The following is a 17,484-nucleotide window of genomic DNA, read 5'->3' on the forward strand; positions in this document are numbered from 1 at the left end:
CCACGCTGGCTCCGGGTTCGGCCTCCGGGGCCTGAGCGTGGTCTCCGGCCCCGCAGAGTAGAAAGCAGGGAATGGGAATGGCCTGGGCAGCGGCAGGGAGGAGAGGAGAGGAGAGGTGGCGGTGGCGGGCTTGGGCGGAGGCAAGGAGGAGGCGGTGGCGGGTGGAGTGGAAGGAGAAGGGGCTTGGGTGGCGGGAGGGGAAGGCACCAAGGGACAGCGTGCAGGAGAGAGAGACAAAGCATGAGTTAGTCCGACCTGGGGATTCTGTTGTCCCCCCACACACTCACCCCCTTCGAGTAGTTGCAAACTGTCTGGCTGGAAGACACACTCATGCAGCCTGAGCACATTTACCAGCCAGGCAGTTCGAAACTACAAACTGATAGATCTAGTATTAAAACTTACCTAATGAGAAAATGCCAGAAAATATGTCTGGTATTTTCTCAGTTTGTTTTTTATGTGTTTATATTTTTGGGCTGCAAAAAGCAGTACTGAAAAAAAAAAAAGAGTTCTAACTAAAGTAAAATGTTTGGGAAACCCTGGTCTAACCAGCTTTCTGTCTCTTACAGTCCATTTATCCAATCCATATTCCTTAACTTGCTGCAAGAATATTGTGGGTGACCATATCAAAAGCTTTGCTAAAGCTGGCACTGGGGGTTTTGGGAGGACCAGAAACAACTTATTTGAATATTCATCATTTGCTAATGAATATGCAAATGAACATTACCGGTCTTCCAAAAGTTTGTGAATGGATTTACTGGTCCCTGTGTCAAAAAAGTTTGGGAACCCCTGACTTAGAATATTTCAATTTTTCTTCTGGTAATCTGAGGATGAACAGACATAACTGTTCTTGTATGAATGCTTCTGTTTCTTTGAGTTTTTTGCCTTGATTAACAGGCAGAAAGGTGATTTAGTTATTTAACTAGCAATAACTTTCTCAAAAGTAGGAAAATGTTCATTTTGCTGCCTACCATGAATAACGTGGTGTGGGTTTTTGCTTTTAAATTCTTTACATGGTTGATTGCAGTTCTTGTTCTTGTTGTGTTTGTTGTGTTTGTTTGTTTGTGAAGAATTAGTCTTTGGGGTCTCTTTACCTCTCCTCAAAGCCTCGTTTTCCAAACCTTTTATTATTTGTTCGTAACAATAACTTTCTTGTTTTCTCTCTCTTTTTTTAAATGTGGTGCCCAAAATAATAATATTTCAGTTGAGGCTTAATCAGTATCAACTGTAGCTTGTTTTTCAGTTTCAGATCTAAAGCTCTGCTGCTGCAGTCGTTTATGTACATACCACAGTTTATACCCCCTGAGCAGTCCCTTTGAAGTCAGTGGGACTACTTGCTTTAAATACTTATACAGATGCTTAATTTTGAGGATTGGGCATTAGGTGTTGTGTTTTTTTAAAGTTAACTGTTAATTTGTTTTTGGTGGCTTCAGTTTGTTTTTTTATAAATGAAAATAAGTGTCTATCCAAGGCTTTCCTAGTTCAATGTCCACAAGAACCCACATATATTTCTCTGTAGTATACTTCCTAATCAGTATTTCCTTCATATTTATGCTTCACCATTCTATATTTATTCATTTGACTTCTCCTTCGTACATTAAATCATGATATGTTTTGCTTTAAAATCATTTTATGATTTAGAGAATTTGCTGGGATTATACTGGTATAAACCTGACATCTCTATTAGTTTAAGTCCATCACAGTTTTTTTATTAACCACATTAAAGGACTTTGTTCTCTTATGTAATTTATAGTAAAGACACTTCTCACTTCTGCATGATTTGTAAACATTAATTTCCTCTCAGTACTAACCCATAACTTACTTTCACACAGACCTATTAACTAGTTTTGTTTCTGATTTTGTTCTTGTATTGAGACATGTACTCATATTTCTCATTTTACCTTACGGGACTTTTTGCATGGGACCATGTGATACTAAAGCTCTGATATGCTAGTCATACTGCATGTCCTTTATCCACTAATGTTGTTGCGTTACCTAAGAAGCATTTTGCTTAGTGTGGCATGATTTGTTTTTGAAAAGCCCATGTTGTATATTATTTTCCTAAATTTTTTAGAGATTGACTTGTTTTGCATTGGGACATAATCTGTCTACCATAAATTACCCAAAAGAATTACCAGTGGTTGCTAGCACTTCGGTATGAATTTCATCAGGCCATGATCATTTAAGTGCAGAAAAGCATCTTAGAACATTGCTCTCATATATATATATTATTAATTTTTAATTGTCTTTAAAGATGTTAAGAGGGTTACAGCAAAAGAAAATATTAAATGGATTCCATCCAACCAAATTGTGCCCAAAATTGTGAGGTTGTTTTTAAAATTTTTACAAAACAAAAAGTCTGTTGCAGAGGAAAGATCATAGGACTGGAAGGGACCTCTCAAGAGGTAATCTAGTCCATTCTTTTGCACTCATGGCAGGATGTAAGTATTATCTAGACCAGTGATTCTGAAAACTGTTCTGCAAAATCACTTTCAGAAACACATTAACCGGCCGCCCCAGTTTGTTTATTTACTGGAGCCGCGGCCATGGAGCCTCACGGCTCCCATTGGCTCCGTTTCGTCCTTTGCAGCCAAGGAGAGCTGCAGGAAGTGGCGTCGGCTGCCTCGGTTTGGCCACAGTACCCGTAAATAAACAAACCGGGGCGGCCGGTTAATATGTTTCTAAAAGTGATTTTGCAGAACACTTGGATAAACACTGATCTAGACCATGTTTGACAGGTGTTTGTCTGGCCTGCTCTCTAAAATCTCCAATGATGGCAATTCCACAATCTGCCTAGGCAATTTATTCCAGTAGTTAACCGCCCTGATGGTAAAGAAGTATTTTTTTCTAATGTCCAGCCTAAACCTTCTTGGCTGAAATTTAAGCTCATTGTTTCTTGTTCTAGCCCCAGGGGTTAAGAAGAACACTTTTTCTCCCATCTCCTTGTAACAACCTTTTATGTACTCAAAAACTGTTACCATGTTTCCTCGCAGATGGAAATTCCTTTATATATGCTTTCTAATGCTATCATCATGGATGGTGGATATAAGAGGCAGGGGAAGGTAATGCCTTCCCAAACGGAGAGGTATGGGCCCGCCCTCACTCCTACTTAGCCTCAGCCCAGCTCCCAGGTTTCAGCTGTGCTAAGGATGGGGCAGTGTACCCTCCCTGTGCTCTGGGACCTGGGAGACACACATGGGAGCCTTGAGGCCTGCTGCTGTGGTGACCGGGGGTGCGAGGGTGGCCTGCCCCTCCGATAGAGGGTGGGCTTGGCTTCCTGTGTGGGTGGGGTCTCGGGCACGAGGTGCAGGGTTGAGGGCTTACCTTCCCCAACTGTACATTCATCCATGGCTATCACTGTACTATTGTACTAGTACAGAGAACCTGAAAGTGAAATTGACCAAGAATTCAATATAAATAGAAGGAAACCTGACTTGTCTGGGTTATATTGTCCCCGCAGTGAAATGTAAAAAGTAAACAACAATATATTGAAAGAGAAGTTAGATTTTTAAAACATAACTTTTAAGGGTCTAGGATATTATAAATGAAATTTGTTAGTTCAGATATATTTTCAAAATTTCACGTTTAAACGTACACTGTCCCTATTAATAAGAGAATTTCACTTCAGATTTAATCTTTATAAATAAATTAAATACACAAATTGTGAATACAATAATATCCTGAGGTTAAAAAAGCAAGAATATTTTAACTCAAGGTTTCCATAATGCATTTTACTAAGCCTTTTCTGCCTATTGCAGTATATTGTACAGGGAGCTCTGTGTTGAGATCTTAGAGCAGTGAGTGGTTTTACATATCATATTTGTTGCTAGGATTGGCTTTTGCATGATTCAGGGGTCCTGATCATTAATCAGAAATTTTCTGTGGATTTGTGTGATTATTGATTAAAAGCTATGGAAAAACTACTCCATGAGTCTTTGACTAAATATCTAGAGATTTTTTAAATAGTGTGTCAGAGTTTCTCTTTTGTATACCATACTTCTCTCCTCATGTTTCCCTCCACCCTTTTTCTCCTGTGTCTTCTCATTCTGTAGATTCAGATCCAGGACATACACATGAAAACTGGGGGGAGAGATTAATACCTTCTTACAGGACATATTCAGGTAAATGGCTTATTAGGTGCGCCTGCTGTAGTTCAGGGGCTTTTTGTTAACATTATTGTTATTTTCAGTGTTTATTGACTATTTAGAGTTATTTTAAAACACAGTATGAATTTTAGAAGAAAAGTGGATAAAGAAATGTTTCCTGAATGACAAAAGAATGACTGGAAATACATTAAATTATGTTCATTTAGGTTATCTGATTGATACTTTTCATATCCAAGGATCCCTAAGTGCAACTATTTAACAGCATTCTGCAATGTTAAACAGTTAGGAAAGGAATATACCATTTGCTGAATATAAAGTGATGATGAACATAGGCAAAATAAAAAAGAATAGAAAATGTACAGTATACTGCATTTGCAAACATACAAGACAGAATTTTAAAGTGTGTCCAACTATAGCGGTATTGGCTGTGGCATGTTATTTTGCCAAGTTGAAGATTTTAAAAGCAACATTGAGGTATAATTCTGAAATTAAAGTTAAATATTTAAAACTGTTTTGTAGAACAAGAAACATGGGTAATTAGTAAGCATTTATTCACACAAATCATGCCAGACAAACTAGAGCACTTTGTTTTGATAGAATTAATTTATTAGTGGATGAAGAGTAAATAATCCATGCAACCTCTTCATAGTTGAAACCAAAGATCCAGTATAGGTTTTATTCTGATTCCCTCACCTGAACTTTCTTACTCTTAATAGGAGCTAGATAATGGTATGAATTTTTTGTATTATTATTTTTGAGGTGTTGATCACTTTTTCTGGATTCCAGAATTCTGAGGTACATAGTTTAGAAATTGCAAGCCTTCAAAAATTAAAGTTTCCAACAACAATCTCCTTCTCAATTACAATAAAAATTCAGGGCTATAATTTTTTTATGCTTAGAACAGTTTTCATTAGGGCTGTCAAGCAATTAAAAAAATGAATCTCGATTAATTGCATGTGCTGCCCCTTTGAAACACTGCGACGGAGCTTCAAAGGGGCAGCGCTGCGGATGCCCAGGATCAGCTAGAGTCCCCAGCTGACCCCGGACTCCGTACCCACCGGATCCCTGGCTCCACGTTCCTGCCCCTTTGAAGTACTGCTCCGGCTCCTCAAAGGGGCAGTGCAATGCACAGTCGGGAATCAGCTCCGCATTCCACTGCCCCTTTGAGGCTCTGGGGTGGCACTTCAAAGGGGCAGCGCAGCATTAACACCTGCGATTAACTCGTTAATTTTTTAACACATTAATCCTGCCCTGCATTAATCACAAGCGTTAACGCAGATAAATTGACAGCCCTAGTTTTGATTTAAAATGTTTTTGAAATGTAAAACAAAAGTATGTTTATATTGTTCAACAAGGAATTAATGAGACAGTTCTTAGTTGCTTCTCTTTTCCTTGGAGAGCATTAAGTCTATAGAAACTGTGGGAACATCAGGCTTTGCAGGGAGGCAGCAGCAGGAGGGGGAACTTACAATGGTGAATGACGTGTGGGTCAGGCAGAAGAAGGATTTGTTACAGATCTATGACTGAAAAGAAGGGAGGTGAAAGGAAGAGGGTATAAGCAGAAAGGGGACTACTTGGAGATAAGAGGAAGTGGATGCAAATAGTAAAGGAACTGCAGGGAGCAAAGGAGGGAGTATTGCAGAGGACTAGAGGAGTATGGAGTATTATGCTTCTAGGTTGCTAAACCACGTGAAAGTTTTCCATTTAATGTATCACCATATGACAACAATTACATAACCCAGATCAATAGGGCTTTTGCTTTATGTGAACAGTTTGCTCTTTTAGTACACTTTCAATTTACCTCCTGTATGTTACTAGTGTGTACTAATAATGTTTCCTCCATCTTTAAGATTTTTGTATCCAGGGACTACAGACTTCTTGAAAGCTTTTATGAAAAAAAGATGTGAGGAAATGGAAGAATGAGATTGTACCAATACAAAGTCTTTTTTCCAAATTTAAGATGTCCGCAGCCAAAGTCTGCAAACTTCTTATATCCCTTAGATAAAATCATTGTTTTTAAAATAAAGCATTTTATTATCAGCGTAGGTTGATTTAAATCATGTTTAAACTTGGTGATTTAAATATTTTTTATCAAGCAGGGAATGTAGAATTAAATAATAGTTTTCAATCTTGTTTTGCATTTGTATTTTTTAATTTGCCCTCATACGAGAGTTTGATTCTCATTGGCAGGTAACCATTAAAGACTATTGATATGTAACTAAATAGAGCATTTATGCTAAATTTAGTACTACTTTTTGCTAAACCAAAGGACACACTAGATCTATATATAGACCAGGTAGGTGAAGTAATATCTTTTGTTGAAGTAATATCTTGTGTTGGTCTCTCTCTCTCACCAATAGAAGTTGGCACATTAAAAGATATTACCTCTCCCACCATATATCTCTAATATCCTGGAACCGATATGGCTACAACATCACTGCATATATCTAAGCACATTTATTTAACCAGTTACAGCTTAACATATATTCAGATTCTTAATTTTTATATTATGTTAGAGAATGTGAATGATTCCTTTTTTGTTCGTAAATTCTGAATACATTTTACTTAATTGTGTCAAGTTGCATTTGGATGGAAATCTTAATTCAATTAATGCATGAAATTGCATTTTAAAATTGATTTTAGTTAAATAAAACTAAGCAACTCCAGTTGTCCCCTACACACACACACCCTCCTCCCTCCTTCCCCCTCCCCCCCCTTCCTTGTCATCAGGCTTAGTTTAAACAATATACTTATTGGAAGGGATATGCATGAGAAATAATTCTGATTTTAAAAAAAAACCCAGCAAATCGTGTGTTACTCCCATGTCTGTAAAGCTCTGGTGAAGCCACTTCTATAATATGTTCATCCATGTCAGAAGAAAATGAACAAAATAGATGGAATTTGAAGAGGACAGACAAAAAGACACAGAGCGAAGTTTTAAAATTGGCGCACATATAGTATTAGATTCTACATTCATATTTAGGGACTTCAAAAAATGCAGCTTATATTGAAATGAGTGGGCATTTTTAGGTACTCAGCACCTTCAGAAGTCAAGCTGTTTATTTTGGCTCTGAGTTTTGAAATCATTGACCATAAATATTCAATAACTCTGCTAAATGTTAAAACAAGATGAAGTGAGTTTTACCCATGAAAGCTTATGCCCTAATTAAACCTGTTAGGCTACATCTAGACTGCAAGTTTCTTTTGTAAGAAGCTTTTCCAGAAGAGATCTTCTGGAAAAACATTTTTCAAAAGAGAGCATCAATACAGCAAAAGCTCAACGAAAAAGAGATCCGCTTTTTCGAAAGATAGCGTCCACATTGATTGGATGCTATCTTGCATTTCAATTGTGATTACTGCGAATGGAGTGGCCACCAGGACATCTGTGCTTTTTCCTGAAGGCCTCTTCTTTAGAAAAAATACACTCTTTCGTGTCCACACACGCCTTTTTCTGAAAAAGCTTTTTCAGGATAAAGGCTTCTTCCTCATAGAAGGAGGTTTACCGCAGTCAGCAAAACCCGTTCTTTCAACTTTCTGTCAAAAGAATGCAATAACTGTGGACTTAAGTGTAGTTTTTCTGGAAAAATGGAAATTTTTCTGGAAAAGCTCTGCAGTGTAGACCCTTGGTCTCTAAGGGTACATCTAGACTACATGCCTCTGGCGCCAGAGGCATGTAGATTAGGCTACCCGGCATAGGAAAATGAAGCGGTGATTTAAATAATCGCCGCTTCATTTAAATTTAAACGGCTGCCGCGCTGAGCCGATCAGCTGTTTGTCGGCTCAGCGCGGTAGTCTGGACGCTCCACGGTCGACATCAAAGGCATTTGTCGACTTCCCAGGTATGCCTCCTGGGATGAGGTTTACCTGGGAGGTTGACAAATGCCTTTGATGTCGACCACGGAGCGTCCAGATTACCGCGCTGAGCTGACAAACAGCTGATCGGCTCAGCGCGGCAGCCGTTTAAATTTACATGAAGCGGCGATTATTTAAATCGCTGCTTCATTTTCCTATGCCGGGTAGCCTAATCTACATGCCTCTGTCGCCAGAGGCATGTAGTCTAGACATACCCTAAGGTGTGATAGGACTCCTTGTTTTTGCAGATACAGACTAACATGGCTACCCCCTTGAGACTTCTGCTAAATGTTGACCAAGGAAAAACACATATTGGAAGAGTATGAGTTTCAAGGAGGGGAAGAAGTTACTTAAGGTGGGACAAGGGGAGGTAAAAATAGGAGTAATGAGACGAATTTGAGAGTACCTGTAATATCAGGAACAATTTACTAATAGTGAATTTTGTTAAATAGTGGGATATTACCCTCAGGAGACTAAAGCAAAATCCTCATTATTTCTGTTGTTTTCAAATTGCATTCTGCAAAGCACTAGAAGATGTAGTTGGGGACCATCTTGCACTGGGTTTGGCATACACTTCGAACATCTTAAGGAATTTTTCCACCTCTTACTTGAATCATTGAAAAATCAAAATTTTGACTCCGCATCTATATGAAAACAAGTTAGTGAGTTTATAGTCATGTTATTTTTATGATGTACTTCTAAAATTGTAATTTCTTTATTCATAAGTATATTCCAATAAGCTGAAAATTATGACAAAACTGGAAGTTTATGCACGCTGACTGAAGAGAAGGTAACACAAATGTACTAAGTGGGGCAGCATGGCATAATGTATTTTTTTCTCCAAGCTCTCATAAATAATTGAAAATCGCTATATCTGACTGAGATTCTGTACTATAGTTGGCTATTTTCAGAATCTTATTAGTGCTAATATTTCTAGAGAAAGAAGGTCCAGAGAAGAAGAAAGTGAAAAAGGAAGCTGGAAGTAAGAAGTCAACACCAGTTAGCATTCTTTTTGGTTATCCACTTTCGGAGCGCAAACAGATGGCCCTTCTTATGCAGATGACAGCTAGAGACAACAGTCCAGGTGATACTAAATGCCAGTTGAATTACTGTTTCTCTCACTCCTATCCTATGAATACCCCTCCACCTGTCAATTTTTTTTCTTTAGTCTTCCAAAACAATCTCTGACTTAATCAAGAACACTTCTGAACTTTTGATTCAAAATACTTCCTGTGGAAATTTTCAGTTTTGTGGAAAACTGCACTTTCTGTCAAATATTGTAATGGAAAGTTCCTAACTATCTTAAGTTATAATATACAAAAGGATATGTTAGAATTGCTTTGTGACTATAATTATGAACTTCCCATTTTTGAGTATTCCAGCTGTCAACGTTATGGTACATTTTCATTGATTTTTGGGGGCGGAGGGGAGTTCACTTTAACATATTCTTACTAGTTTAGGGTGCAGTTCAACTCTCACTAAAAATCCATGGTAGTCTTCAGATGGACTGAAATTATGGCCCCCTTGAAATTAGTGACAAAATTCCTATTGATTTAAATAGAGTCAAGATTTTTACCTGTGGGCTGTATCAGCTTCTTTGTGTTGAATGCTGTTTGAAGATTTTTATGGTTTATTCCTGTAGAGTTACATCTCCATCATAAGAGCTGTAATACATTTTTGTTAATGTAACTTAACAATTTAACTTCATTTCTACCATAAATGTTTATGAAGTTAATACTTGAACAAAAGTAATCTGAAGGTAAATGTCTATATTTACTTTCAGAATCTGGTGTGATAATTGATAATCTTTCAAGTTGTTCAGTTGTGGTTTTAACCATAGAAGTGAAAAGAAAGATATTTCCATTTCCATCGTTGCTGTTAGCCAGGATGGACAGGAATGGTGTCCCTAGCATCTGTTTGTCAGAAGCTGGGAATGGATGACAGAGGTGGGATCGCTTGATGATTACTTCTTCTGTTCATTCCCTCTAGGGACACCTAACATTGGTCACTGTCAGAAGACTGAATACTAAGCTAAATGGACCTCTAGTCTGAACCAATATGGCCCTTCTTATGTTTATTTTATGTAGGATTTCAGTATTTCAGAATTTGGTTTCACTCTGGTTTCACTCTGATTTGCAAGGAAAATAAAAAATTTCAAAATTCCCATGAAAGGGGATGCTGGAGAAGTGGTTTAAAAGTAGATAATCTAGCTAGCTTCCATGAGTCTGCAAACTCCAGAAGCCTTGGAGTCCTTGGCTCAATGGCAGACTGGTTGATTACTTGGGAGCCACAAACTCAGAGACTGGACTGCTGAGAAGCCATGAGCTTGAGAGTGTGTGCTTTCAGGGCTTTCCAGCTCCTTATCAGCCTGTGAGGTGAGTTGCAGAGAAACCTCATATTTGGGAGCCATTTTGGATACCTTTTTTTAATTATAAATGGTATTTAACTCCTGGAAGATGCTGAATTGAGATTCTTAACCTAAAAACCACTGTATCCATAAAACATGTGTGTTTTGGCAGTATTTATGCAAGATTGCCTTTGGGTTCCCATCTCTGTTGTTGAGGTCATAGTTCAGTGTCCATATATATTTAACTCTTGACCACTCTGAGAAGATTTTGATGAAGTAGACTTGGGGCCAGATTTTTTTAAGGCAATTAGATGTCGAGAGGGATTTTCGCAAGTGCCCAAGTGCTTTTGAAAGTTCCTCAAGGCACCTGTCTGCATCTTTAGGCACCTAAGTACCTTTGAAAATTTGGCCCTTAGCCTAGTAGGACCAAAATAAATTGCTAACTTGTTACATATAGGCCACTGTTGGGCTATGACTAGACTACGCCGAAGTTCCGAAAGAAGACATGCAAATTTCTGTAGAATTTGCATATCTTCCAATCTCATTTTTGAAAGCAGAGCTTTTGAAAGTAAAAGTAGGGACGCTTTTTTTTTTTTTTTTTTTTTTTGGCAACCCCTCCCCCCCGTCCTTTTTTCAAAAAGCCACATAAACCTCATTTTTTGAGGAAGAGCGGCTTTTCGAAAAAGGGTCAGGGTTGCCGAAAAAATGTGTCCCAACTACTTTCACTTTTGAAAGCTGTGCTTTCGAAAGTGAGCTAGGAAGAAGATATGCAAATTCCACGTGAATTTGCATATCCTCTTTCGGAACTTCAGCATAGTCTAAACAAGCCCTTGGTAACAACTTAGGAAAATTACCTCACATGGGAGATGGAGCCTTAGGTTGCTCTAAAAAGGGCAATGATGAATTTTTTTTAATATTACTGAATTCGGATATGGAATTCATCCAGTCCTGTGGTCTCATGAAATCTGCTTGCAAAGAAGACAGATTATAGCAAATAGGAGTCCTTTGTACACCTCTTTATCTTTGCTACACAAAAAGGAAATGTATTCTTGAAGGCATTGCAGTTTATTTTTGTATAAACTATGGAATATATTAAAGAACAATCAATTATTGACACAGAAACTTGAAGATACTGAGAGAATAAAATAAGGTAAAGTAAAAATTATCCAGCAACAAAATTTATATCGACTATTTTAAAATTTATTTTGTAGATTCCAACCTGCATCATCCTTTACAAACAACACCAACACAAAAGAAAACACCAAACTCCTCATCAAGACAAAAAGACAAAGTTAATAAGAGAAATGAACGAGGGGAAACTCCTTTACATATGGCAGCCATTCGAGGGGATGTTAAACAAGTTAAAGAGTTAATTAGTTTAGGCGCAAATGTGAATGTAAAAGATTTTGCAGGTAAGGTTGATGTGCCTTCATTTTGTTCAAAGTTAGCTATAGTCTCTAATTAGAAAAATTCAAGGTTGTGAATTTGTAACTAGAGGTCAGATTTAATTCCAATTTTAATTCTGTTGTAAATTTATACTGTAACTTAAAACAAATTATCAGACGTCTCTCAACTTGTATTATAGAGGTTGTGATGCTAGTTGGTGATAGGGGTGTTAGTGTGTAGTTGTTTACACGATTAACTGATAAACCTGGGCTTATTGGTTAATCCTAATGACTATACGAACTCTCACCCCTTGCTGCTTCTATATCAAAGGCAGCAGGAGCAGAGGAAGAGGTGGGAACCGGTATCCATGGGGAGATGGCTTTTAAGCTGGCTCCACATGTATGCTGTCTCCCACGAAGCTGGCTGCTCCCTGCGTGTAATTGCTCCCACTGACCCACTCCTCCCCCGCCCCCCACAGTTGCAGTAGCATGTGGGAGCAAGAGAAAGCCAGTGCTTGGGGAAGCCAGTTTAAAAGCTGGCTTTCACAGGGCTGCCTGGCCCCCCCCCCCCCCCCCACGCTGCTGTCTCTTTATCAGAGGCAGCAGGGACTGGCAGGAGCCAGTGCTCATGGAGAGCTAGCTTTTACACACACTCTCTCTCTCTTTGTAGCCCCCAGCCCCACCACTTCTGCACGAGGCCCCCCCCCATCCTTCTGGGGGCCTAAAGCTGGTCTGTTTCATATGCCAAAATTAATGAAGTGGCCCCCTGTAAAAATTATTGCTCACCCCTGAACTATATAGAGCTTTGAGTCAAGGATGACACCTGGGTTACAGGCTAGACTGGAGTAATGAGCAGGATGATTGTGTTATCCACAATGATTGGGAAATGAGGTAGTGAAGTGAACTTTTGAGTGAAGGGAGATGGAGCTATGTTTTAGTCATATTATCAGCCATTTTAAGCTGATATCTAGACACCCACAAACTATGTCAGAAACACAAGGTGAACAGTTAATTTGAATACGAGAGATATGGAATAGAAAGGGAAATGTAAGCATTGTTGTTGTAGTGATGGTAGCAGAATTTGTGTTTGCCAGTGAAAGTTACCCAGTGATAAGGTGTAGAAGGAGACTAGAAGGGGCGGCCCTGTGGTATCCTCTCAGATAGCTGGATGGGAGTTGAGGAGAATCTGCTAGTGGACATGTTGACAAAGGTGGAGGAGGAGAATCATGATGGGACAGTCTCAAAAGCCAAGGCGGGCTGAGATTTTGAGATGAGCATCAGTGTTACAGGCAGCTGAAAGATGAAAGAGGTTGAGGATGGAGCACTGGTTTTGACTGTTGGCTAAGAAAAAGTCAGGTAAGGAGGAGTGCAGCTGGTGGAAACTAGATTGGACAGGGTCTAGCTTTGAATTGGAGAAGCAGGACTGCAGATATTAATTGTAAACAATGCATGCAGTGATCTTGGCAATGAAAGGGAAAAGGAAATGGAGTGGTAGTTAGAGAGGCAAATAGAATGAAGGATGGGTTTTCTTTAAGATGGGGTGACTATATTTATATTATAAAGATGAAGAGAGGAGTGAGAGGTTAGGAAGAGTAAGGGAGGAAGTAAGAGTGGGCACAAGTCTCTGGGGACAGAATGGAGTCACTGGGGCAAGTGAAGGTACTGGGAGCGAGGTGAAATGTATGAGTCTTTGACAGAGAAGACTAAAGAGTTTTTGAAGGGGAAGGGAAAAGCAAAAGTGCGTTGCTGGGTTGGGGAAGATCTATTTTTCCATTTTTCTTTTTGAAGAAATCAGCAAGATCTTGCATGGGAAGAAAAGTGGAACCAATAGGAAAAGAAAGAGTCAAATTAGACAGAAAGGTGGCTGCAGGCATGGAATTCATTTACATTAGAGAAGTTGAGTTATTTAGTTAGGCAAATAGCAGAACTGAAAGAGAAGAGAATTAATTTGTAGTCCACAAAGTCAGCCTGATGGGATTTTTGCTAGAGAAAGATATTAGGTGGGGAGAAGTAGGGAACCAGAGATGGGAGCATGGTAGGGCAGACTTTGTGAGGGGAGATGGGCAAAAGCGTCAAGAGTGAAGGAGCTTGATGTGTGAAAAGAATGAACAGCCATATCAAGAGAAAAAAGGGCTGGGAGCAAATGAAGTGTCGTTAGCACTGATGGACCGGAAGTCACAGAAAGACCAGGTAATGGGATGTTAGCAAAGGCCCTTGAATGATGCTGAAAGAGCTCAGCTAATGGTTGAAGAGGGGAAATTCAGCAATGAAGAAATCGGAGAGGGGGAGTGCACTTTGGTTAAGAGCAAGTCCAGTAAATGGCTCTTTAGTGAATGAAAGAGTTGAACTAGTGCTGCAGGTTGAATGAAGGAGAAGTGAAGAAAATGTGCAGCCTTGGTGGTAGATGAGTTATTAAAAGGAAACTTGAAGTCTGTGAGAATGAGAACTAATGCTAGTGGCTTTAAGAAATATGGGTATGTCTACACTACCACCCTAGTTCGAACTAGGGTGGTTAATGTAGTCATATGGAGTTGCAAATGAAGCCCGGGATTTGAATTTTCCGGGCTTCATTTGCATAAATCCGGGCTCCGCCATCTTTAAATGTCTGCTAGTGCGGACTCCGTGCCGCGCGGCTACACGCGGCACGGACTAGGTTGTTCGGACTAGGCTTCCTAGTCCAAACTACCATTTCACAAGGAGTAACAGTAGTTTGGACTAGGAAGCCTAGTCCGAACTACCTAGTCCGTGCCGCGTGTAGCCGCGCGGCACGGAGTCCACACTAGCGGACATTTAAAAATGGTGGCGGCCAGCTTTATGCAAATGAAGCCCAGGAAATTCAAATCCTGGGCTTCATTTGCAACTCCGTATGACTACATTAACCACCCTAGTTCGAACTAGGGTGGTAGTGTAGACATACCCTATCAGGGTTATTGTTTTGTCAGTAGCTCATTATCTAAAATGTTAAGGGGTGGGTGCTCTTCACACCTGTACCGAACAATGTGAAATCTGTCAGTCATTACTGTTGTATGTTCAGTTACTCTAGAACAGCAGTTTCCAACCATCGGTCTGTGGACTAGTGCCAGTCAACAGCGGCTGCCGGAACTGAAGCTGGATGATTGCAGCAGCTCTGGGGACCGGGGCTAAGATACATCCTGCCCTTTGAGCTCCCGCACAGCAGCCGGCTTCAGCTCCGGCAGTCACCACGTAGTGGGCAGCTGCTGGAGATGAAGCTAGTAGTTTGCAGTGGCCCTGGGAGCCGGGGCTGGGTACACCCCAGCCCCATGAGCCATTTCACAGCAGGTGGCTTCAGCTCCAGCAACCACCATGGTGGATAGGTAAAATTTTATCTCCATATTTGCATATTCACTATTTGTATAATGAATATGCAAATATAATGCCACCAGTACACCAAACACTTGTGAATGGGTTTGCTGGTCGATGGTATAAAAAAAGGTTGGGAATCACTGCTCTAGAAGAACATAGATTCGCAATTAGCATAAGCCAACTTCTTAATATAATTCCAAATGGAAGCTTATTCAGTCATTTGCATATAAATCAAATAGTGGTGTATCTAAAATATTTATTTGCCAACTACGAGTGAGGTGTAGAGTTAGTGTGGTGTTTTCTGGTCACGTTCTCAGTTTTGCCACAGACTTGCACTGTGAGCTCTGTGCTCAGTTTAATCATAGTGTAGCAAGGTCACTCCCACTCCTGGGTCCCAGGCCTCTGTTCAGTTTATGGTCTTGCCACTAGTTCAGGTACTGTGCCACAGGCCCCACTTGCCCTTGCCCGGACTTAGGGTTGTCAGGTGTCCGGTTTTGAACCGGACAGTCCAGTATTTGAGCTTTCTGTTTGGGAAGCAAATTGAGAAAATATAAATGTCTGATATTTTCTAAATAAGATGTAATGTAGATTGTGATGTAATGTCAAGTGTGTCAAGTATTTTTGTTGAAACCATCTGGCAACCCTAGTTCTGTCCCACTAGTAGGACATTGGGGTAGGCACCTCCTGGTCTGGGTAAATAGTTCTCCCCAGCCACCCGCTGAACTTTCAGGGTACTTGGGGAAGGGAGCCCAAACACTACTTGTTGGAGCCTCTCACTTCCCCTGCAGTCTCTGGCAATGCTGAGTTTCCCTTATGAGCTTCTCTGATTGTCTCCCTATCTGTTATACTCTCACTTCACTTCAGCTTCCTCTCCAATTTCCGCACCTTCCCCCAGCAGGGAAGGCTTTTTAAAAGGTTCCAAGGCAGCTTGAAATGAGATCAGCTGGCCCTAATTGATTTATAGCAGCCTAGTCTTAGCTGCTCCCACTCTGCCCCTGATAACTCCTACATGCCCTAAAGTAACCCTTTCCTAATTAGCCAGAGCTCTTTCTGCTTTTTAAAGCGGTCTCTCTCCCCTTCTACTTTAGCCCTCTGGCCTGACCCTGTCACAATAGTAATTATAGGATGCTTACCTACGCTGGTATGTTAGTGTGAGGCTTAATGTTTATGACACACTTGGATCCTGAGATGGAAGGTGTTACAGTAGTGCCATGTTATGTATATCAAGTCCTATTGTAACACAGGAATTTGCTTAGGATATAGATATATACAACTTTGAAATGACTCACCTAACAATTGTGTTTTTGTGCTGATGTTTTCAAGTGTTTTTTTTAACTACAATACACATATAGTGATTTAAAACAATATATTAATATTATAAAGTCAAAAATTAAATATTGACTTCCACAATTACAGGTTGGACTCCACTTCATGAAGCTTGTAATGTTGGTTATTACGATGTTGCTAAGGTTCTGATAGCAGCAGGAGCAGATGTGAACACACAAGGACTGGATGATGATACTCCACTTCATGATTCTGCTAGCAGTGGGCACAGAGATGTGAGTATGTTTTAGGGGAAAAAATAAGTATCTGTAGGTGCAAATGTTGAACCTAGTGAGGGAAAAAAGCATTGTATTCTCTCCCAAATGACCATGTAATCCTGATTCTGCCCTTTTTTGTTTTGCTTTATGCCCTGGTAAGTGCTCCACTTAACAAATCTTCTGTCCTAGTCTAGGTTTCAAAACATGTAGAAAGATTCTAAAAGCTATTGAATGAAAGCAGGTTAAAAAACAATGTAAAGGAATGCATACTGGAAAACATAACCCCAGATATACATGTAAAATGATGGGGACTAAATTAGCTGTTAGTATTCGAGAGAGATCTTGGAGTCATTGTGTCCTTTGAATGCATCATTTGAATGTGCAGCGACAGTCAAAAAAAACCAGAATGTTGGGAATAATTAAGAAAGAGTTAGATAATAAGACAGAATACCATATTCCCTCTGTATAAATCTATGGTACGCCCACATCTTGAATACTGCATACAGATGTGGTCGCCTCATCTCAAAAAAGATATATTGAAATTGAAAAAGGTTCAGAAAAGGGTAACAAAAATGATTGGGGGTATGGAACAACTGCCATATGAGGAAGTATTAATAAGACTGGGACTTTTCAGCTTGAAAAAGAGACAACTAAGCGGGGATATGATCGACGTCTCTAAAATCATGACTGGTGTGGAGCAATTGAATCAAGAAGAGTTATTTATTTCTTCCATTACACAAGAACTAGGGATCACCAAATGAAATTAATAGGTAGCAAGTTTAAAACAAAAAAAAGGAAGTGCTTCACATAAGGCACAGTCAACGTGTGTAACTGCACAACATCCTACGGCAAGAAGGCCAAGACTATAACAGGGTTCAGAAAAGAACTATATACATTTATGAGGATAGGTCCAACAATAGGGAGACTGGGCA

General features: G+C 39.7%; 1 protein-coding gene across 3 annotated transcripts in view; it reads left to right on the plus strand.

Annotated features, from left to right (window-relative positions):
- The window catches only part of ANKRD12 (ankyrin repeat domain 12), a 134,533-nt gene that overhangs the window by 76,518 nt on the left and 40,531 nt on the right, over positions 1–17,484 (plus strand). For 2 of the 3 annotated variants that reach the window (XM_075920968.2, XM_006117461.5), the window contains exons 4-7: positions 4,050–4,118; positions 8,893–9,039; positions 11,514–11,714; positions 16,428–16,570. In XM_075920968.2, coding sequence (XP_075777083.2) covers positions 4,050–4,118; positions 8,893–9,039; positions 11,514–11,714; positions 16,428–16,570 — 560 coding nt within the window. The remainder of the gene's footprint in view (positions 1–4,049; positions 4,119–8,892; positions 9,040–11,513; positions 11,715–16,427; positions 16,571–17,484) is intronic. The other variant, XM_014570674.4, reaches the window with a different exon arrangement.

Source organism: Pelodiscus sinensis, chromosome 2, assembly GCF_052426305.1.
Source record: "Pelodiscus sinensis isolate ZL-2025 chromosome 2, ASM5242630v1, whole genome shotgun sequence".
Classification (NCBI taxonomy): Eukaryota; Metazoa; Chordata; order Testudines; family Trionychidae; genus Pelodiscus; species Pelodiscus sinensis.